Source organism: Abramis brama, assembly GCF_963993115.1.
Source record: "Abramis brama genome assembly, chromosome: 2".
NCBI lineage: Eukaryota > Metazoa > Chordata > Actinopteri > Cypriniformes > Leuciscidae > Abramis > Abramis brama.
In genome coordinates, this window is record NC_139964.1 from 36,718,442 (window position 1) to 36,741,299 (window position 22,858).

General features: G+C 37.8%; 3 protein-coding genes across 3 annotated transcripts; 1 reads left to right on the top strand and 2 right to left on the bottom strand.

Annotated features, from left to right (window-relative positions):
* Nucleotides 1-25: 25 nt before the first annotated feature.
* On the bottom strand, nucleotides 26-4,051 carry lgi2b (leucine-rich repeat LGI family, member 2b). Its single transcript, XM_084106804.1, has 8 exons — nucleotides 3,751-4,051; nucleotides 3,486-3,557; nucleotides 3,213-3,284; nucleotides 2,956-3,027; nucleotides 2,421-2,492; nucleotides 2,151-2,320; nucleotides 1,518-1,682; nucleotides 26-1,425 (listed from the first exon to the last, which is right to left on the bottom strand). Exons 1-8 carry the CDS (start codon nucleotides 3,945-3,947, stop codon nucleotides 608-610), a joined length of 1,638 nt encoding a protein of 545 aa, XP_083962930.1. The 5' UTR covers nucleotides 3,948-4,051; the 3' UTR covers nucleotides 26-607.
* A 3,761-nt stretch (nucleotides 4,052-7,812) lies between these two features.
* cdk2ap2 (cyclin dependent kinase 2 associated protein 2) lies at nucleotides 7,813-13,766 on the top strand. The gene is made up of 5 exons (XM_084100900.1): nucleotides 7,813-8,306; nucleotides 8,576-8,735; nucleotides 9,181-9,272; nucleotides 13,019-13,139; nucleotides 13,451-13,766. Exons 2-5 carry the CDS (start codon nucleotides 8,681-8,683, stop codon nucleotides 13,516-13,518), a joined length of 336 nt encoding a protein of 111 aa, XP_083957026.1. The 5' UTR covers nucleotides 7,813-8,306; nucleotides 8,576-8,680; the 3' UTR covers nucleotides 13,519-13,766.
* Nucleotides 13,767-13,816: 50 nt separating this feature from the next.
* Nucleotides 13,817-22,347, bottom strand: aip (aryl hydrocarbon receptor interacting protein). The gene is made up of 7 exons (XM_084100866.1): nucleotides 22,044-22,347; nucleotides 21,075-21,257; nucleotides 20,746-20,934; nucleotides 20,431-20,607; nucleotides 15,186-15,327; nucleotides 14,751-14,983; nucleotides 13,817-14,627 (listed from the first exon to the last, which is right to left on the bottom strand). The coding sequence occupies exons 1-7, from the start codon at nucleotides 22,140-22,142 to the stop codon at nucleotides 14,622-14,624; spliced, it is 1,029 nt and encodes a 342-aa protein (XP_083956992.1). The 5' UTR covers nucleotides 22,143-22,347; the 3' UTR covers nucleotides 13,817-14,621.
* Nucleotides 22,348-22,858: the final 511 nt, after the last annotated feature.

Consider the following 22,858-nt stretch of genomic DNA (forward strand, 5'->3'; position numbering starts at 1 on the left):
ACCAACAAGAATGAGTGAGCAGATCAATAGAAGATGCTGTTTTATTTATTATCATTAATATATTTTCAAATCTACATTCATTATATTGCTCGGCCAGCTACAGTTATAAAACTGACAAAAAGATTCTGTAAAATAAATAAATTCATTCATTCATCAAAGGCAATAACACTGAGGGTCTCTACTGAATAATAGCACTAGTCAGCACCAATAACATGCTTGCATACAGTCAAACCAGCTCAATAGGTTAAATTAGCTTGAAGCTGACAAGCTTAAGTCCACAGTCTTTTGGATTGAAGTCTGAGTCCCTATACCTTTGGTGAACCTAATATTTCACAATGAAATTATTTAAAAGGGCCCTGATATGACCAAACAATCAGGCAACATCTGAATAGATTAAGCTGCAGTGCATTATTTATTCAAACTTTAATACAAAAATGTTGCATAAATAGCTTTTGCAAGACTAGAGAATAGAGATGTGCACTGGGTTTCAGCCTTTTTGTTGACAAAACATTACATTCATAAATATCAAGGTTAAATGTATGCATATATTGAGGAATAGAGTTTTGTTTTAGCATCTGACCAGATGGAACAAATAACAGCACATGCATCATTTGCTATAATCCACTGAAATATGTTCAAAAACCTTGGTTTTGCCTTTGAAACTGGTGGCCAGCACAAAATCACGCTGGTCTGTTGACAGTGCTGTGAATGAGCGTGGCCATTGAACATACACATCCCTGAACTTGATAAAACTCTGGTTCTCCTCATCCCATCTGAGGATCTGGGAAAAAGAATAATCACTGCTCAGAATCAAATAGTGCTGGTCTTTGAACTTGATGGGCTGTAATACCGTGGCGCCACGTGAAGGGAAGCCCTGTACTTCTTCAAAGTGTTTGCCGGTCCACTTCATGACTTTTGAGTCACCGATGTAGCAGGCGAGGGCAAGGTAGAGAACGTCCTTAATCCTAAAGGCCTTCACGCTGACAATGTCGTCCATATTTGCTATCTCATCATGTAGAACAAACTTTTGGGTGCTCTTGTTCCATTGGTAGATAACAGGAACCTGGGAGCGGCTCACTAGTATGAGAACAGATTTGCCATCTAAATCAATAAACTCTGCATCTGTATCACGAAACCACTCATGAAGGAACTGATATGGGTAGAAACCAGTTTCGTTCCATTTAAACAGAGTTGTCATTCCAGCTTTGGAACTGTCCACCATAAGGAAGAACCAGTCATCTCCAATCTGGAAGACTTCAATGTCATTTGGCTTGGACACATTAAGCATTTCAACTGCTTGAAACTTGGTGAACTTATTTTGTGCTTGGTCATATTTGTAGACAAGGGAGCCATCGAAGAGCTGGGAGACAATGACAAGTGCCTGCTCGTTGATCAGAACAGACCTGCACCCAACAACAGACCGTCCTGAAATATATATAAAAAAACTAAAATAAACTTCTATACTCTTTCATAGTTATGACATATGGCAAATGATTATGGAGTTAACAGTGTCAAACCTGTGATTTCATCAAAAGGCCTGAAATTTGTCTCAATGTGATCCCATTCCATGATTATGCAGCTGTCTGAATTTGGAACTGCCATAGCAACATATATATCGTCTTTGTGAAAGAAGATGTCTGCTGACATGGATTGAGTATTCACTATCTGATGCTGAACAAAATCTGAAGGGAAAAGTAACAGAAATAGTGTAGCACATTCATTCATTGTCATTAAACAAGTGTGAACAAATCGCATTTCGCAATTCTTGTTTTTTAAGTAATATTGCAGCATTTATTATGAATGATTTATCTGTGCACATCATCATTAAAAAATAAAATAAAAATCCATGTGCCTTCGTAATCTTTAATCAAAATAAATTCCCCTTCCTCTTGCAGAGACTCCTCTCTTCTATGATGACATGTTTACTGGCGAGAGGGCGGGACACCTGTCACTCACATGACATCACAGCAATGGCAAACCACAACAGTCCGACAATCAAATCAAGTCCCGCCCCAAATTTTTTATGTTCGAGAATCAAAGTTTGTTTCACAATAAGAAAGAAAATAATATTTCAACTTCCTTTTCACAGCATTTATTTAAAATTCAACAAAAAGAAAACAGAGATATCTGAGCAACAGAAATTGAGTTACCTGTGGAGACACACTTGCTGTGTTTTTCTGGGACATCCTTTAACAGGACACCCTTCATGGCAGATGGACTGGCACAGTAAACATCTGAGATTGTGGCATTGGATCGCTTCAACCACTGCATCAGCCACATGGACTCACAGTCGCACTGGAACATGTTCCCTCGCAGGTCTCTGTTTATTAGACATGAAATAATGAATACACAAGTTAACTACTTGGCAAAAGTTGTTGATTACATGTGCACATTTGCAAATAGTGAACTGAAGAACTCACAGTTCAATCAAAGAGCGCAGATCAGAAAAAAGACCTCTGGGCAATGTTTTTATATTGTTGTTTGCTAATGATCTGTAAAAACAGAGAGGAAATGAATCAATACACAAAGGCAAAAAACTTTATTTATAGTTTATACTTATGTATGTAAGAGAAATCAGGATTTTTAGGCACTAAAGTACCTTATAATTAATAATACTCAAGACAATAGCAGTCAGCAGTGTATCATTTACATTATGCATTTATCAGACACTTTTATCCAAAGTGACTTACAAAAGAGGAACAAAGCATTCATCAAAGAGCCAACAATCGTAGTACACAATGCCAGGTTTATTATACAACTAGATTAGGAAAATACATTATGCATGTGCATTCTGTATCACATTATGTAGTGAAAATAAAATAAAATATTAAACAAAAAATATATGACCTACTTAATTAAATATTATATATGATGCCAGCCATAAATCTATATAATCTAAATTAATATGCATTCTGCAATGTCTTAGCTTTTCCTTGCTGCATGTTATATACTTACAGATGTGTAACATCCCGAAGTCCTCTGAAGGCATATTTGTTTATCTCTTCAATTTTGTTGCCCTCAATAAATCTGGTTGGAGAAATAAAATGAGACAAAATATACATCGCCAAAAATTTCAGTCAATCACTCTGCAGGGACAATGATCCAGATATCCAACAAATATGTGGATCTTAGTTAGTCAGTAATATATAATGTAAAGAAGTGATCACCTTTTATCATAAATGTAACTGCAGAAAAGCTGTCCAAATACTTACAAATACTCGAGATGAGGAAGCCCTGAGAATGCATCCTCCTTTATTTCAGAAAATGAATTAGAACTAAGGAGACTGAGAAGAGAGAGAAAAAAGATACCAGGAAATAGCCTACCATGATGCATAAACTATCACAATTAATACCCGTCCCATAGTACAGAAAATGACCTAAATTTTCCAACATAACAAAGCATGCCTTGAATTTAATACATAGTGTTTCCTAATGCAGATAAACAGGTAGGCTAAATTTAATAAAGTGATGCAGCAGTCACTTACATTAACTGCAGTGAGGGCATGAGCGAGAACATAGCCTCCTTGATGTCTGGGAAACTGCAATTAACAATACTCCTAAAAAAGAATAATAAATTAATAAATATTGCACTCTCTTTTTTTTTTTTTTTTGTACACTACGTGCGCGTTCAGTTTCGAAAACACAAATATTTTATTGGTTTGGATGTCGCACCATCTTTATATTTGATACTGTATAATTATGAGGATTTTCGCTCAAAAAATTGTTACGAGAACATAATATTGCACTTACAGAGAGTTGATGTCACTCGGTATAGTCCGGGGGATGAGAGAAGAACCGACACAAATGACTGAATCTGTCGTGCAAGTGCATCCTGAAGGACATTTGATTATTCGCTTTGATCGAACCAGTTGAAATGAAAAAATGAATAGTAGTGTTACCAAAAGACACTTCCGGAAGGAAGAAAATGTATCGTTTGTAAGATCCATGGCTGTGTGCGGAGACGAAATCCAAACGCTCCCCTGTCCCGCACAGTGAACTGCAGCACGAAGGACTGACTCCAGAATCAGCAGCTCTGATGCAGTTGTGCTTTAGACTGTCCCATTGGAGGAGGTCTCACAAATTCAATAAAACAACTCAAAGTAGCCTGTAACCATTAGATCATATCTCTACATATCACCACATATCACCATTTGTGTTTTTCCTTGCCTTAAGATGATTTTAAAATGTGCTAATTATTGCAAAAAAAAAACAAAAAAAAACAAACAATTATGACACCTCTTCCTGTTTTTCCTTGCTACAGGCTATTAATATTTATATAGGCCTAAGTTAAATGTCATATCAGCAAAATTGTGCTTTATCTGCATAGAGCAAGTTTGAAAATGCACAGATGATCTCAGCAATGAAAGCATGTGGGTAAAGTGGAATATGTGGTAATGACACAGCAATTCTTTGAATGAATGGCTTCTGTGTCTTGTGTTATAGACAAGCTTCGCCGACTTTGGTCATTACTTTACATTAAGATAAGCTCAAGCTGTATTTGTGTCCTATATTTCCCTACATATTAAACTAGATGATGCATAACATAAGTTACAACAATTTCTCTGGCAACCAGTAATAAACTTCAATATTACAGCAAATAATGGACTCTACAGTATGCAGTATGCATTCCATTAATCATTTAGAAGCAGATCGGATTTCAGCATGTAAGTGCTTTCTATCTATATGTGACTAGGGGAGGTGCTTAAATGGATGACAGAGACTTCTGCAATCTGGTCACTATGAAGTAGGCAGTATTAGTGGTTCCCAACTGCTTTACCTGCAGACCAAACTCCCAATGCATCAATGTCCATCAAATCAGTCACCATAACAGACTGCAAATTCCTAGGTATAGCCTATTTGCAGACAAGTCAATACAGACCACCTCATCAAAAAACAAAAACCTCATAGTCAGACAACTAAGGAAATTCAGAAACCAGTCAGCACCTTAGTCTGTTTTAAAACATCATTCAGGCATTGTCTATTTAGTACAGCAAAGAAAATACTTTAAAGGGGTGGTATAATGCCCCTTTCACAAGATGTAAAATAAGTCTTTGATGTCCCCAGAGTGTGTATGTGAAGTTTTAGCTCAAAATACCCCACAGATATTTTTATATAGCATGTTAAAGTTGTCAATTTTTGAGTGTGAGCAAAAACGCACTGTTTTGTGTCTGTTCCTTTAAATGCAAATGAGCTGCTGCTCCCGGCACAGAGGGCGGGGCTTCAACAACTTGCACTCACACAGACATGCACTGAAAATTTCAAAAACTTTTGGCCTTTTTTATGTTCAAACCGGATTCAGACAATGATGGAGAGACTCAAGAAGAGGTGACAACATGTAGAATGCAACAGGACGTTTCTGAATGGTTAGTTGATGAATTTATGTAGCTTATGTGTAGTTATCTTCTAGTCATTGATTAGCATATTCCGTCTTGATAATCTATAAATCGCGTTCCCGGGGACGGGGTTTATGTAAATTTTAGGGTTGGTGATGTCACTAACCTGGGAGGAATATCATGTAGTCCCTACCAGCCTTTTGTTGTAGCCTAGTCCTTAAAAAGCGATTTCTTTAAAGGGGTGGTTGAATATGATTTCAGTTTTCTAACTTTATTTAGTGTGTAATGTTGCTGTTTGAGCATAAACAACATCTGCAAAGTTACGACGCTCAAAGTTCAAAGCAGAGGGAGATATTTTCTTTTAAAGAAATTGCTTTTTAAGGACTACAACAAACGGCTGGTAGGGACTACACGACATTCCTCCCAGGTTAGTGACATCACTAACTCTAAAATTTACATAAACCCCGCCCCCGGGAACGCGATTTATAGATTATCGAGACAGAATATGCTAATCAATGACTAGAAGATAACTAAACATATAAGCTACATAAATTCATCAACTAACCATTCAGAAATGTTGTGTACATGTTGTTACTTCTTGAGTCTCTCCACTGACTTCTGATTACTTTCTGACTTAGGTTTGAACATAAAAGGCTAAAGGTTTTTGAAATTTCCAGTGCATGTCTGTGTGTGAGGTGAAAGGACACAAGCTCTTGAAGCTCCACCCTCTGTGCCGGGAGCATCAGCTCATTTGCATTTAAAGGGACAGACACAAAAACGTTTTTGCTCACCCTCAAAAAGTGACAACTTTAACATGCTATATAAAAATATCTGTGGGGTATTTTGAGCTAAAACTTCACATACACACTCTGGGGACATCAAAGACTTATTTAACATCTTGTGAAAAGGGCATTATACCACCCCTTTAAAAGCAAACATCTCCCTTTGCTTTGAACTTTGAGCATTGTAACTTTGCAGATGTTGTTTATGCTCAAACAGCAACATTACACACTAACTAAATTTAAAAAAGTGAAATCATAATCAACCACTCCTTTAACACATTGTCACTAAAGCTTTAAAGGGGTCATATAATGGTACATGCACTTTTACAAGTTGATTGTACTGAAATGTGTGTTGGCAGTGCCTGTACACAACCATCATAAAATGATAAAAATCCATCCAGTGTTTTTTTTTTAATCTTCTTATATGTTTCCTCTTGTCTCAAATCAAGCTGTTCGATATTGTGACGTCACAATATCGCCGCCCCTCCCACGATGCCTGATTGACAGCAGCGTTTCAAACACAGACTCGCGCCCTCGTGAGCGAGCTGTCAATCATAGCACGCGCCGACGCGCGTTCATTGTTGATAGCTGGAGTGCTGAGTAGAATGGCGTCGGTCTAAGAGATTGTGGTGTTCTGTTCTTGGGTGTAATAACGAACACAGCAGTCATATTGATGATGTTTCTAAATCCGTACAGCTGAAGACGCAGTGGCTGAGTTTGTTTTCGAAGGGAATATTCCCCACGATCAGCGTCAATGCTTTCATGTTTGCACGAATCATTTCACACACCAGACTGCTTTACAAACGAGGGTCAGTATAAAGCTGGTTATTTGCTAAGAAGCTGCTCTTGAAAAAAGGATCAGTACCAACTATTCGTGTTCCTGCTGAACCTCCAGAAGAACAAGTGAGTGTAACGTTTTATTGACCTTTATATTAATCTTTATATTAATCTTTGCAAATAGCTTGCACGCTTCACGATGAATGTGGCTATTTTTACACTCAGGGTACATTATGGCATGTTTTCTATGTACGACGTTATCAATATAATTCATAATCCCACGTTTATAATGAAAAACGCGTTAGGTTATTGTGTTATTATAACAAACGGTGTACGCACAGAACAGAGGGGCGGGGTGAGCAAAGCTCATTATCATTTAAAGACACATGCACTTAAACGGCGTGCTGAAAACAGAGCTGTTTTTGACCAGGTAAAATGAGTGTTTTCTTACAATACTAATGAGAATTTTTAATTAAAGTATATTACAAACTTTTAATTTAGACCCTAAAGAATCATATTAGCTTGTACAAAAATGACATTATATGACCCCTTTAAAGATCATGGGTACAGATCTCCCCCAGCACATAATCTAACACACCAATATAAAAAGATGACCATGGATCCATCTAACTCAACACATAACAGCAACTCCCCTCAGACAGAAGCTGGATATCATTAACAGCTAAAACATCCATCAGTAAAAAACAGTTTCTTTCAAACAGCTGTCCGAGTACTCAATAAATGTCCTTATATTCTAATATTTCAAATAACTTTTTAAATGTGCATGGCACATTGCGTTGTTTAATGCAGTGTAGCATATTGTACATTGCACGCAGTACTTGCATAGGTGTTGTGCCACATTCTGACCCCCTGCCAGATTATTCCCCCGCTCCTCCTAATTTAGGATTAGGTGTGTGGGTGGAGTTACTATTAGGCAGTCAGATAGCAGCCTCAACACTATGCCATTCTATTAGGCTATATTTTATTCTGAAATAACAAAACAAAAAAAATATCATACAACGGGTCAGGCATTTTTCAAACGTTTCTCCGGCTTACTGTAGCACACTCTCTCCAAACACCTCAACAAGAAAATTCCAGAATGGAATCTTCATTGTGGAAGAAAGAGAGTGCAAAGGCGCGTGCCTGATGACGCAGTCACTCTTTTTGCCGAGTATCATGGGAAAATAACATAGCAGGCTAGCACGCGCAGGAAGAGAGGAGAAGAACCGACACCTCCGTGTAGCGAAACTATTCCCGTGCGTTATATTCACCATTTACCTCCTCGAACAAGTGTAAACCGGCGACCAGAAACCATCGTCAACTGTCCAACATATCGCGAAGTGTTTACGGTTGTTGTTTGTTTCATTTGTCGGCTTGTTGGATACTTAGCGCGTGTCGCGATTTCGCGGAAGAGGTGGGTATAGTTAAATTTACCTTTCATATACCACTACAGACATCCTCCACTCTTTATTACACACAAATGTTCGCACTTATTTGAAAGTGTTCGTTGTTCTACCCTAGCAGAAAATAGTGGAAAAGTCTATCAATGGCAGGCGATTTAAACAGAGTCAGGGCTTGAAGCCGGTTAAGTTAAGAGGGGACCGTCTTTTCTGTCCGCTAGCCTTTACCATGTCTCCCACCTCTTATACTTATCTGTATATCTGCTCTTTGTGTTTACATTAGGCCAGCATCGTCCCTGCTTCAGATACCAAAGCCCATCGAGATTACATTCAGAAGATAAGAAGAAACTTTTCATCAAGCGAGGCTACAGTCGACGGCGGTGTAAATATGAGTTACAAGCCGATCGCCCCCGCACCCACCGGCTCCAACCACACTCCACCAGGTGAGTTTCATTGTGCTCTCTCTTCATTCATGATTTTTTTTACACACATTTTCCTCGCATATGGGGTATTTTGTGTCTATCACGTTTTCAAATGCACCGTTTTTAATCCCGGGGAAAGGGGTCAGTGAACCTACTGTAAAAGAGGTCAGAGGCACGGATAAAGGGGGAGGAGTTAAAGGAGCCATAGCCATCTGTCTTGCTCATTACATAAATGTGTTATAGTGTGTTGCTAACCGCACCTTACCACGTTTATGCTTAAAAGCTAAGTGTTGTATTACCCATATGTGAGTGTGCCATGCCATCACATCCGTGCATCCGATCTTGGCTGTATCTTTCCTCACTTCCTTCCATACTCACACTGGGTGGCGAGATGTCATTGGTTGAAATTGGCCTTTTGACATTTTCATGGTTTGTGATTGGTCTTCCTATTGCTCTCTGGTTTTAGGATCATGTGGCTCATCTCCATCTCTGGCCTCCTCTTCTAACTTTAGACCAGCATTTAGTGACTTTGGTCCACCATCAATGGGCTTTGTACAAGTAAGTTAAGTTTATGATAACAGTGGGATTTTACTTTTTTTGCAATCTTGAAATTATTCCCAGTGGATCTTGTCTGTTTTTAATTGGAATGAAAATGTGTCCAAGTAAAAACGTTGCTTGTCTGAAAAAAAATAGGATTTTTGTGTTGTAAATATAATTTATTCTGAAGCAATATTCTCAGTGTTCTATCAGCTTTGACATTATTTAAATCTGCATATTTGTGATATTTACCCTGAGGGCATTTTCCCCCCTAATCTTATTATAAAATCTTAAATTTTATCAATAAATTCAATTAAAATTAAAGCTGCAAGCAGCGATGAAAAGGGCCCTCGCACCCCTGCCACCGCCACCCGGCGCCTTTAGTAAAGGCCTTAAGATTACACTCACCAAATTTGAAGAGGATCAGATCAAAACTGTAGGAGGAGTTCGTTAAAGTACAACATCAGGATATTATGAAAAATGCACAAAATCTAGGAGGAAGTTCAAAATAGCTGACTTCCTGTTGTGTTTAGGGCTATGCTCCAAGAGACTTTTTTGTAGGTATTGGGTCATTACATGTATGTACCAAATTTCATACCTGTACGTGAAACCTAGAGCCGGGGCAAAATGTGGGGGCAATAATTTACCGAATTTGCCCCCCCCCCCCCCCCCCCCACATCACACCAAAACCACATCACACGTAAATTTTCACCACTTCTGAAGCGTGTGCAAAGTTTCATGATTTTTCGAGCACGTTTTGTATTTGCCACACTTCCTGCTACCAGCAGGTGGCGCTATTGCTATAACCAAATATGAGCATGGTCATGTGTTCAGGACAGGACTCTTATCAAACATGTGAAGTTTGGGGCAGATTGGAAATTGTATGCCTAATGGTGCATTCACACCGGACGCGAATAGCGCGTCAGGCGCGAGTGATTTCAATGTTAAGTCAATGCAAAGACGTGTTACGCGCGTAAAAAATTCCTGCGGCGCGAATGAGGCGTTTAGCGCGGCGCGGTAGACGCAAATTCGCCTCATTCGCGCGTCAAGTTCGCGAGAATGACGCGAATTGAGTGTCTGGCGCGAATTATTTTATTAGTGCTATTTGTGCATTCACGCGTTTGACGCAAATTCGCGTCTGCCGCCCGAGTTGAAAAATCTGAACTTCTGCGTCAATTCGCACCGCGTTAACCAATCAGGAGCCTGCTTGCATGCTGCTGTCACGTGGTGAAGTGACAGTTTATAATGTTATTTTATGTTTGGCCTCAATAAATTATTTTGTAATATGACTAAAATGCACAATAAAGCAAATAAAAACATAAAACTCGATTTCAATATATGAGAGATACTCATTTTGTATCGAATGCTATTTATTCCATATCTATTCTAGATTATATGAAACATTATTAATCTAATGTAAAGACAACAAACACAATTTAGTGTATAAAAACAAACAAAAATCACAGGACAGGTTTCACTTTTGAAGGCTGGCTCCATTTATTATCAAAACAAAAATAAATCATAGATTAGGTGCGGGCGAGGGTGAACCTCGCGCCGGGCTGTACAGCGCGGGCTCGTCAGGCAGCGACCACTCGAGGTCGAGGCTTATACGGCCTACGCTGTCCTCGTCAGCGTCCTCACCGTTAGGTCCACCAAACCTACCTCCTGGAGCAAATTGTGAAACTCCTGAAACCCTCCGGAGGGTTTGGTGGACCCGAGTACAGCGACGATGTCCCCTACACAGCTGTTTCTGCTCTCCAGAGCATATACGAGCGGTGATTCTCTCGATTAATGCTAATGCTCGATAAACCAAAAAAAGATGGCCGCCAACAGGTTTCGAAACTTTCGCCTCTGACGCGCGTAAATTTCGCTTCAAACTTTTGATTTTACGCGCGTCAATTTCGCTCTTGACGCGTGAATGCACACAAAGTGTAGCTATTCGCGTCCGGTGTGAACGCACAGTAAGTTACTGCAGGCTGTCTGTGGTTGCCTAGCAACATCGGAACTGCAAGCAACATTAATATTGAACTTATCTGATCATGCATATATCACCAGAAGGCCGAAATTGGGTGAACATTTGTCAGGCCGCAGAGGGCACACCCTTCGACGAAAATTCAAGATCTTTCGCAATTTAACGTCGCAAAGGCCTTAAGATTACACTCACCAAATTTGAAGAGGATCAGATCAAAACTGTAGGAGGAGTTCGTTAAAGTACAACATCAGGAAATTACGAAAAATGCACAAAATCTAGGAGGAAGTTCAAAATAGCTGACTTCCTGTTGTGTTTAGGGCTATGCTCCAAGAGACTTTTTTTGTAGGTATTGGGTCATTACATGTATGTACCAAATTTCATACCTGTACGTGAAACCAGGAGCCGGGGCAAAATGTGGGGGCAATAATTTACCGAATTTGCCCCACCCAATTTTGAAAACCACATCACACGTAAATTTTCACCACTTCTGAAGCGTGTGCAAAGTTTCATGAGTTTTCGAGCATGTTTAGGCCCTCTAAAAAGCGATTCACTTTGAAGAAGAAGAAGAAAAAAAAACAATAGGGTCCTCTCACCATCGGTGCTCGGGCCCTAATAATACGACACTATAGGACTCTTACCAATCAAATTAAATAATTTAAATTGAAAAATTCCAACTGCATTAAATAATGTTATGAGATTGTTTTACAAATATTTTTAATATACAAATAAGAAATGAACTAAATAGCCAGTGGGTGGCGGCAGGTGACCATTTTAATGAGTGAGTCATTGAGTCATTAATTCAAACGAAACGGCTGATTCGTTCAAGAATGGGTCATTGAATCTTTGACTCAAACGATTTGTTCAAAACGCTGTATCAGTAATGAAAACACGGTTGAGTGTTACTGTGAGATGCGCTATGGTTCTGCTGTGATCTTTGTCTGGAAATATTTTTGCTGCTCAAACAGAACAAAAACAGACAATATTGTGTGTAAAATGTAAGTGACTTAATTTTAACTAGGCTATTTGTTTATTGAAATATGAAATCAGTGTCACATTTTCAATTGTGATGGTATTCAGGAAAACTGCACTCTTGATTGTGTGATGTTGCTTAACTATATCATATGTTATAAATATAAAAACTCAACATTCTGATTTTTTTACCACAGTATGTTAACCCAAAAATGTAAATTCTGTCATTTACTCACCCTCAAGTTGTTCCAAACCTGTATGAATTTCTTTCTTCTGTTGAACACAAAGGAAGATATTTTGAAGAATGTTTGTAACCAAACAGTTGTGGGGCCCCATTGACTTCCACAGTATGGGGGAAAAAATACTATGGAAGTCAATGGGGCCCCACAACTGTTTGGTTACAAACATTCTTCAAAATATCTTCTATTAATGTTCCACATAAAACAAATTCATACAGGTTTCGGAACAACATGAGGTTGAGTAAATTATTACAGAATTTAAATTTTTGGAAGAACTATCCCTTTAAGTGTCTTTGTGTGTGCGCTGTGCTTTTTTTTTTTTTCTCTTCCTCTGAGAAGCTGCACGAGCCTCAACAGTGCAACCGTGTTACAGTCAGTCAGTACATTACTATCCATTATCAAATAAAATCAGAATCATTCTGGCGGTTTGGTGATTCCCAAGTTTTTTTTTTTTTTTTTGTTATTGAGGTTTTAATCAGGCTACTTGTCTGGTCTGGCAAGTAAAATTGTCTTTCACTTGTTACTTCTGAACCCCCCCACTTTTCCCGGACAAGCTTTAATGTTGAGCCCTGTCTTGTTTTCTGTAGCCAGTTAAAGTGTCCCAGGGATCTACGTATAGTGAGCTGCTCTCCGTCATTGAGGAGATGAGCCGTGAAATTCGTCCTACCTACGCTGGCAGCAAAAGTGCCATGGAGAGACTGAAGAGAGGTACACCACACCCTTCTGAATAAAGTGCATGCAGCACATTTGTAACAGTCAGTGACGTTTAGCCCTCTGGAGGAATGTAAGCCTAAGGACAGTCGTGATAGTTTACTCGGTTTTTCAGTTCTTCACATGGGATCAGACTTGCAACGTTTATTTTATGCAGATTAATTATCGAAGTTGCATTACATATAAAAGTTGCCATCTAGTGTCTGACATGTAGTAATTTTGTATATTTGGATCATTAGCAAATGGTCTATCATGCTTCAAAACATTTACCTTTGAAATGGCTGATATGTGTTTCTGTCTTTCTTTAGGTATCATCCACGCGCGTGCTCTTGTCAGGGAGTGTCTAGCGGAGACAGAGCGAAGTGCTCGCACATAACACACACACACACACACGCCCTCCCTCCGGTACTTGTCTCCTCATTGTTCTGTTTCTCACAGACATGCCCCTTCTCTTTGCCAAGCTATTTACAACACCATCTCTTTCTATCTTTCTTAACGACATTTGTCAATCATGCATAGCTATCTCCCAGATGTACACCTCATGTAGTGTCACTGCGATTAGCCTAGAAATTTTTTAAGCCCAATTTTTGCAATTCTGTATTTAAATAAAAAATAATAAATCAATTTGTCAGATTTTTAATTCCACTGCATGCAAGAAGTGCTTGTTTAAAAAATTGAGTGAATAACTTTATTTGGCTTTGGTCACAACATAAATGCAGACTAACTGCAGCAACATGTATTTAAAAAGCACTTTGAAAATTTATTTTTATTTGTAATGACATATATAGGTTTAACTGTGACAATTATTAACTACGCAAAAAAGTGGTTAATAAGTATACGCGTTCTGTTTCACTGATGGGGGAAGTATATTCTTTTACATCTATCACAGTGTTAACAATGTGTCTTTCACTTATATATTTCACAGGCCTTCTAATGCCTGACATTTCATATTTATTACCTTTATCTTTCAAGATTAAAATGTAGTATACATACAAAGACAATAAGGGTAATAGCAATACAATTAATAAACATTATAAATACAAAAGAATAACGGGTGTAATATAGTCATAGCAATCCCATTTTATCATCATCAGATTGTCTTTCAGCTTTGTTTCTTTCAGACTGCCCTTGTTAAAGAGCACTGACCATAATGCACTGGGTTGTGAAGTTTCCATCAGCAATATCCAAAAAGTGAATACACAAGGCTGGTATTTACCCATTCCTGGTTCACAGGATTTGCAGATCCCATTGATAACAATGAAAATGAGCATTCTTCAACAAATGATGGGTAACTCTCAGGGATAAATGGATGGCCAGGCCATTCAAAGCTATGCACTGGATGCACTCTTCATTTGTATGTCCAATTTACCAATAAAACATGATGAACAATAAGGGGATGATGGGTTAAATAAACTTGTGAGGGATACATTTATCAGAGTGCATATCTCCTTATAAATGGAAAATTGGACAACCTTTGTTTCAGCCCTGAAAAGAGGAAAATAGCACAGGTTACTTAATGGAGCATTTTTTGTTGTTATTGTTGCTGTTTAACAATGTTATACACCCTAATTTAGATTCTTCATAGGTCGCATTTGAGATTAAACTAACCGTGGTAGCTGCAGCAGAGGCTTTGTCGCTGTAGCTGAACAGGTTTTTGTAACGTCCCTTCTCCTCTTTCTGTTTTTCCCGAATGCGTTCCTCCATTGCTCTCAACTCCTTTGCAACTGAAGTTTCAAGTGATGGTTCCAATGTAATCACTTTGGCAAAGTCAGCTCTTGCCTCTGCTTCATTCCATACCGCTGCATGAGCTTTCCCTCGTTTGAAATATGCCTTCACATTATCTGTGAGAAAGACAAGACTTAGTATGGGCATCTGAAATGCAATAAAACGGTTCTCATGGTACTCAAGTTAACTGTAGCTTGTTTGTAAAGAACAATATTAATGCAGCTTTTAATTCCCTCAAAGATTTAGGACCAAGAAATTACACTACCCTAAAAGCGGGGGGAAAAAAGTACATGTGATTTTACTTGTTTTGATATTTACCCTCGTACTTGTTGATGACAGAAGAGCAGTGGTCCAAAACCTCATAGTATTGGCCCAGCAGAAGCTTGCACTGGCAGTAGTTGAGAAGGAGAGGGGTGATCATGAGATCTAGTTTGATCCAATGCTCATCACCCGGACGCTCCTTTGAACAGGGAATATATGTTTTAAGTAAAAGTTCAATCTTAAAGGGATAATTCACCCAAAAATGACAAATCTGTCATTAATTACCCTCCCCCTCATGTCGTTCCAAACTCATAAGACTTTCGCTCATCTTCAGAACACAAATGAAGATCTTTTTTGATGAAATCTGAGAGCTTTCTGTCCCTCCATAGACAGATACGCAACTACCACTTTTGTACAAAAAAAAAAAAGTGTTCATTTGAAAAAGTTCATAAAGAGATAAGTAAAACTAATCCATATTAATCCAAATTTTCTGAAAAGACTCATTTGCTTTATATGATAAACAGTTTTAATTTAAGCTTTTATTCACATATAAACATTGATCAGAGAACTTAAACAGAAGCTCAACTGAACCTGCTTGACGTGCGAGAACTTGCTTCTGTTTACCACAACTGATGTGTGAGTTGATATGTGAATATAAGCCTAAATTCAATCAGTTTATCATATAAAGTGATCTTGTCTCTTCAGAATTTTGACTAAACCACTCAATTCATATGAATTAGTTTTACGATCTCTTTATGAACTTTTTAAAGCCTCAAAGTAGTTGTGTAGCTGTCAACGGAGGGACAGAAAGCTCTCAGATTTAATCAAAAAGATCTTCATTTGCGTTTAGAAAATGAACGCAAGTCTTACGGTTTTGAAACGACATAAGGGTGAGTAAATGTTGGAATTTTAATTTTTGGGAGAGCTAATCCCTTTAAGGAATATAATACACTGTTGGCTGGTTCTACACGATAATGCACAGAGGTTGTGCAAGTGCATATATTTAGCAATCGCAAACAACTTGTGAGATTCATGTTTGTTTCGTCACAGATTTAGTCACAAGTGATGCTCATGAAGGTGTTTTCAGATCATCAGCGCTTTTTTGCAGTGCAGAAAAAGCATGTTCAATTAAGAAAAATACTGGGAGGAAACTGTATCAATTTAAGAGAATAGCTCAAATTTTAGGGACTTAAATCTCTTGAAATCTAGCAACCAACACCAAATGCGAGATAACAAATGTCAAATGAGAAAAAGGTTTTAGGATAAATAAGCAGCGGGCCAATATCTCAGATTATTTTGCTTAATCAGTTTGAAAATAACAATTTGTGGTCAAATACCATTAAACGTGCGTGCAGCCCGAAGTGTTGGTTTCAAACGGCTTCTTTCTGTGCAAAAACCACCCCTGATATATTGCATGCAATGCTTCAAGGATACATTTGTTCTTCAACAAGGGTAATGTGTAAGTTTTAAAGGGTCATGAAACCCTACAACATTTTTTGAGATGTTAACATATGTACAGTTGCACTTCACTGAAAACAACAATAGCACAGGTGCTTAAATTATTATTAAGGGAAAAGTGATTATTTTTTCATTTTTTGGAGCAATTTTGTTCTTCTGGTTTAAAAAGCAAAGTTGAACCAACGTCATAAGTGAGGTATACGCATCTACGTCATCACTTTCACGACAGCTTTTCTCTGCATTTATTCATGAGTATGAACTCTTAATCCAATCACTGCGCTGTATTATGCATGAGATCGCATTACAGCGGAAAATTCAAATGTTACAAAAGAGAGTTTCAGAGCTGTTCATTCTTGTAGCCTGTTCAAGTTCAGACACAAGGGTTTGTTTTCTCGGTACAGCAACACAAAAGTGTTGTTTGCATTTTTCCCACAATGAGGTCAGAGCTGGTGTTTGACTTCCAACTAGTGTTGTCACGATACCAAAATTATTGTTTCGATACCGATACCAAGTCAAGTATTGCGATTTCGATACTTTTTCGATACTTTTCCTGAAAAGGAAGAAACACTCTCAAATATCATTGCTGTGCTTTATTTTAAAACCGGGACAACATTCTAATCATATAACACACTAATAAATGAACATATGAACAGCAGATATATTAAACATTTGAACAAAATATGAAATATAAAAATATAAAAAATAAATTAGAGCAATGACATTCAAGGTAAAAAAAATATAAATTTAGCAGCATTATCTCATTTATCATAAGAAACATAAGAGCTTTATCTTGATTCTGAACTTTGAATAAAAATATGAACAGCGATTATATTAAACAATGTTTAATATTGGTATGATAAGCCTCATTGGTGATATAGGCTATTTGACGTGGGGAGAGAGTTGTGGAAGGCCTATACTTCATGTTAAATATATAGCAGCAAAGACAACGTCGGCAGTGTTGATGGCAAAATAGGCTACAGAATAATTCGTTCTGTATTGAGAGGTGCAATATTTGAAAATCAATAATATTTTTTTAAATTACATTTTATATTGTATTTGTCAAAACTTTCAAACATCAAAATGTCATTGATTAATATGTATTCGTGTCAAAATGACATAGAAACATCTTTTCCTATTCTATTTTGCCTGGAAACACTTCCAGTGCGTGTCGCGTGAAAAATAGGCGTCGGTTCTATTTCTAGCATGCCCGCGTTTTCCGCGCGTCTCGAGCTGCGCCCAGACGCGTGTGTCACGCAGGCAGTTAACATGGGAGTCGAAATAAAAACGGACAAGACACGCAGCCAGTGTGTCGCCGGCCTTACAAATATGGAACGCGGTCATTCTTAGAAGTATCTATACTAATAAATTAAGGAATAGTGGCGTTTTTAATTTCCGGTTTACTTTTGAAGTTTCGGTGCACCGTGCAACAGAGCAAGGTAGGCAACGTACTTCCATATGTCACTCCTCGCGTCATCTTTTTCTACGAGTCGTGGACCACTTGTGCTCGCACATGCAGCCATCTCGCTGTATTGTTTTGTCTGACAGCGGCGGGTTCTTTGCTGCGTGCGTTAGGAAAAAATCACAGACGTCCATAGGGAGGCGTTTTTTTTTTTTTTTTAAGTATCGATACTGATAAATTTAGGTATCGTGACATTTTTAATTTTCGAGTATCGCGATACTTTTGAAGTATCGGTACATCGTGCAACACTACTTCCAACACATGAAAAAATATGACTGTAACGATATTTAACATGTAACAACACTCACAACGCGGATCACAGTTCATATCCGGACCAGAGCAAGTGTGTTTCAAGTTTTTATGGACATATTTCATATTCTCTAGTGCTCCAAACGTGAACCAGCACTGTCTGTGTGCACATATTTCATAATGTCTCTTCTAATACAGTAGTCAACATTTGAAGTGGATCAAGAAAGTTCATCACAGTTGTCCTAAGACAAGAACGAAAAATGTTCAAAATTCATGTATAACTTTGATGAAAGGTTTTGACCCACTTAAAATGTTGACTACTGACTGTATATATATGTGCATATTAGGGCTGTCACGATGTTGGATTTTTCACACCACGGTTATTGTGGCCAAAAGATTTCACGATATCGATATATCGCGATATCTATAGAATCTTTTATTTTTACTTTGATTATAGTTTTTCTTTTTTACACAACAAACATAAGGATACTGATAAACACAAGGCACATGCATTACTTCTTGTATACTCAATCTATGGCAAATTTTTGTGAAGGAAGACAAGCATGTGAAGTTTATCTGGTTTCAAACTGAAGCGAAACACTGTCTGAATGTTTCCTGAAGAACTGAAAAGCTCTTAAACCTGTTGTGCTGGCGCCAAGTCATGCAGATAGCAGATTTGAACAAAAAAAATCAAGTGCAAATACAAATGCAAAAATAAGATGAGTAAAGAAATGGGATATATGATCACAGAAACAGTTAACAGGTTAATGTCACGTTTCCCATTCCATGACTAGTAAAATAATCGCAATTTACTCTCTATAAAATTGCGAAATCCGCAGAGTGATGGACAAGGAGATGGGTAAAAAGGTTGGTGGCTACACATTCTGCAGATTGGGTTTAAGGGGATCGCACACCGGACGAGAAGTGCCGCGACGCGTCTAAGACAACTCGAAGTATCGCACACCGGACGCGCACTTTCTCAGTTTATGGCCAGCAATACTGTTACGTTTAAGGACATTATGAAATGAAGATAATGTCTGTCTGTACTATGTTATGACTGTACTGTACAATTAAATACAATAGTTGCTGAGTCTGCGATCTGAACACTTTACCTCAGAGCATCCGTTAATTGAAAACGTGCGCTTCTCGTCCGGTGTGCGACCCCCTTTAAGGAGATGTTTTCTTTAGGAGATGTTGTGAGCTTAATTTTTTCGGGTGTGGACAGTGTTTCACTCTCTCGCTCAGACGACATTCTTCTCAGATTAGCTGCGCGGGCGTCAACGGTGTCAACGGGTGCAATACAGACACCTGAGAGGTCAACCAGGAACTGGCGCTGGAGTATTTACGTGTCATGTTATCATAAGAGTCCTGGTCATTTTAAACATCGTGGTTATCGCCAATACCGGTATATTGTCACACTCTAAATTAACACGATGTCGATATTTCATGCTTTGAATATCATGATTATCGTCAACACCGGTATATTGCGACACCCCTAGTGCATATAAGGACACTGATACAGTGGTACTTCTGATCATGAACTAATTCTAATACACTGAAGAAACTTAAAGCCGAAAAGTCAAAGAGGAATGGACAAAAAACTATACCTTTATTCTTTGATGTGTCATTTTTTAAATATTGTAGTGCTCGTATACGTAATGAAAATATTATTAGTTCTTTTTAATGTTCTACCTCATTTTTCATATAGACCAATAGCTCTACAAAGTTGTAATGCTGATTTGTTGATATTGCTAAGAATAATTTATCAAAAAAACATATTTTATTTGTTCATGATAGTTGTTAGGAATGATAATAATGATATTGTTCATGATAAGACTTTTGTGAGTTTGTTGTCATAGGTTCATATTTTTTTTAAATAGATCAAGGCGTCCTCAACTCTGTTGTGCTTTTCTTTCTCCGCTCATATTTTAAATATTCATTTGTCTGTTTAATGAGTGTGTTGTAGGTCTGTGTTTTATTGGTTGTTTTCTCCCTTCTTCCCACCCTCTACACTCCCACTTTTCCACAGCTCTGCACGCCCATTTCCTTAATCTTTTTCAAATCTGAGGTGTGAACGACCAGTAATAAAACAGGGGTTTCATGACACTTCAATGCTTAGCAACTATTAAGACTAACCTTCATCTGTAAGCTCTTCAGACAGGCTATAGCATTGTAGTACTTCTCAGCAGCTGCTCCAATATCTCCACTCTTGAATAGCGCATTTCCCTCTTCGTGGATCTGCGGTATGGCCTCCAGTTTCTCCTCATCTGTCATTGCCCATATTTCCAACTGAAAGGAGCCGGGGGGCAAGACCTTAGGAAGATGATTACACAGAGAATCATGAAACAGCCGCTTTGTAATTCAAATATTTTTGTTGTTAAATTAGGCAGTTTTATTATGATAGCTCAGTTAACACCTCTAAAAAAAGGATACCATGCTAGTGTTTCTCACCTGTAGCATTTCCAGAGTAAAAACTAGAGGCTGAGGATGGGCCTGCAACTTATCCAGATCGTGGTGACCTATGGAATGATGCGAGTGAACCTGAGCTACTCCACAGCAGTGTCTCTGTCCTTCCAGTGGGTCTTTTCCTTGGCTGATGTTGCGTAGTGACAGAGAAACCATGGGGTAGAGAGCTGTGTGCTATTACAGTAGAAACAAAAACAAATCAGTACTGGGCCGAAGAATCTCAAAAAATAAATGTTCTAAAGAATAACACATAGTTATTCATAGATATTTACATATTACTATAAAAGGCAGAAAATAATTAACAGGTCACTAACCTTTACATCACAGGTGAAATCAGCAATTTCACCCTCTCTCATTGTGGTAACCACTTGCTCCCACACAGGAAGCTTGAACTTCTTCCCCAGTATGAGCTCCATAGGTTTACTCTTACCTCCCATTGTCCTGGAGTCATCCAACACAGTGCCATCACAAAGACTAGTGCGGTAATGAAACCTGACCTTTTGAGAGATAAAAATAAAAGAATATTAATTTGTTATAAAGCATGTAATTTATTCCTCTGATATTTGTTGCATTATGACATTTTGTTTGATTAAATATTTCTAAATGTTGAGCCCAACAAGCTCTCAGGGCAAAAACATAGACATCTCTGGTGTTTACATTTTATTTTTCACTTACTATTGCCCACATATGCTAATCTTCTTTCTTTCTTTCCATTTCAAACATTTGATTCCATTTCATTTTTCTGACTATTATTTCATATGTCAGGCTTGACATTGATATTTCATATAATGTAGCCAGTGGCTAACGTTACATGATATTGCAGTTAAAACGGTGCTGTTATTATACGTATATTATACGTAACGTTACGTATAGCTTTCAGATGTTATTCAGAAGGGAGGCAAATGTTTTCCCCTCTCAGTGCCAAAAATGCAAACAGAAATACACGCATATTGTCTGCGAGTCCTCCTTGATGGTCTGTAACATCAGGTATCCATCCCGATGTTTAGCTAAAGGCTAAATCTGAATACATTGGGCCTCCTTGTAAAAACAGCTCATAAAACAGTACAAATTCTCACAGTACTAATGCGATATATACTTAACATAACCCACTGCATGACTTCTGAGCAATTTTCGGGCGAATTCAAGCCCATAGTACACGTCAAAACTGGTGAATCTAGCTAACTTGGCTCGCTATCTGTAGAGTTCGACACGTTCAAAATAATACATTTGTTCTCCGTCTCGACATTTCATTACTGTAAAATGTGTCCTGAACGTTACATTACCTTTGTTCCATTAGGAAACGTGGAAAGCTCTCCTTTTCCGGGAGAGATTACTTTTTTCTGAACGCCATCCGCTATGAGCTTAATAGCAAGTTCCTCCATTCTTCTTGAAGATGTAGAAGAATAGTGTGTCCCTCAGTCTGTTGAGACTAGATGGCGCTACTACGACATGGTTCACATTAAACAGCTACACTTCATGGCTTAACAAAGCAGGTTATAAAAAAAATAAGATATTGATTTGACATGTGTGTTTTGTAATTTGAATGCTGAGAGTATTTCTCATCTTTTCTTTGACTATTTGCACTGAATTGTTCTTCTGGAGCTGATTTTTTTTTTTTTTTGTTAGATAAATGTGTTTTTATGTTTTAAATATGTACTCATGACAAACCTTTAGAAAATAACATTTGTTCTGTTTGTAATTTATTTATTATTTTAGGTAAACATCATATTCATAAATGTTGTTGGTCAAAAAGAAATGTTGATGGCCAAAATTTGAGCTTTATCAGTAGCCCTATATTGAAGCATTGGACAGCGTAAAGAAGCACCACAGCAATACAATATATATACTGTTTTCATTCCATTTTAGACACGCTTTTGTGCTTGTTTTGGAATTAGTGATGTTAGTTAGACTTCAATACACCTATAGGTCTTTAATTCTGTTTTTATTTAATTAATTTTGAAAATGCATTATTAATTTTTATTATTGTTATTTTTCTTTTTTTGTGTTATTATTTTGGATCTATTCTTTGCTTTAGTTGAGTTAGTTATGTCACTAAATTAAGCATCAAAAACATAAATCAAGTTTAAAGAATGAAGAC

What these genes read in the sequence shown, in the direction of transcription:
- lgi2b (XM_084106804.1), bottom strand. Translation starts at nt 3,947, where the DNA reads ATGGATCTTACAAACGATACATTTTCTTCCTTCCGGAAGTGTCTTTTG. An exon ending in ATGCCCTCACTGCAGTTAAT is followed by an intron (nt 3,285 to 3,485) that starts GTAAGTGACTGC and finishes CTCTCTTCTCAG; the next exon opens with TCTCCTTAGTTCTAATTCAT. An exon ending in CAGCAAGTGTGTCTCCACAG is followed by an intron (nt 1,683 to 2,150) that starts GTAACTCAATTT and finishes TTTTCCCTTCAG; the next exon opens with ATTTTGTTCAGCATCAGATA.
- cdk2ap2 (XM_084100900.1), top strand. Translation starts at nt 8,681, where the DNA reads ATGAGTTACAAGCCGATCGCCCCCGCACCCACCGGCTCCAACCACACT. An exon ending in CATCAATGGGCTTTGTACAA is followed by an intron (nt 9,273 to 13,018) that starts GTAAGTTAAGTT and finishes TGTTTTCTGTAG; the next exon opens with CCAGTTAAAGTGTCCCAGGG. An exon ending in CATGGAGAGACTGAAGAGAG is followed by an intron (nt 13,140 to 13,450) that starts GTACACCACACC and finishes GTCTTTCTTTAG; the next exon opens with GTATCATCCACGCGCGTGCT.
- aip (XM_084100866.1), bottom strand. Translation starts at nt 22,142, where the DNA reads ATGGAGGAACTTGCTATTAAGCTCATAGCGGATGGCGTTCAGAAAAAA. An exon ending in CGTTTCCTAATGGAACAAAG is followed by an intron (nt 21,258 to 22,043) that starts GTAATGTAACGT and finishes ATCTCTCAAAAG; the next exon opens with GTCAGGTTTCATTACCGCAC. An exon ending in TGTCATCAACAAGTACGAGG is followed by an intron (nt 14,984 to 15,185) that starts GTAAATATCAAA and finishes TCTTTCTCACAG; the next exon opens with ATAATGTGAAGGCATATTTC.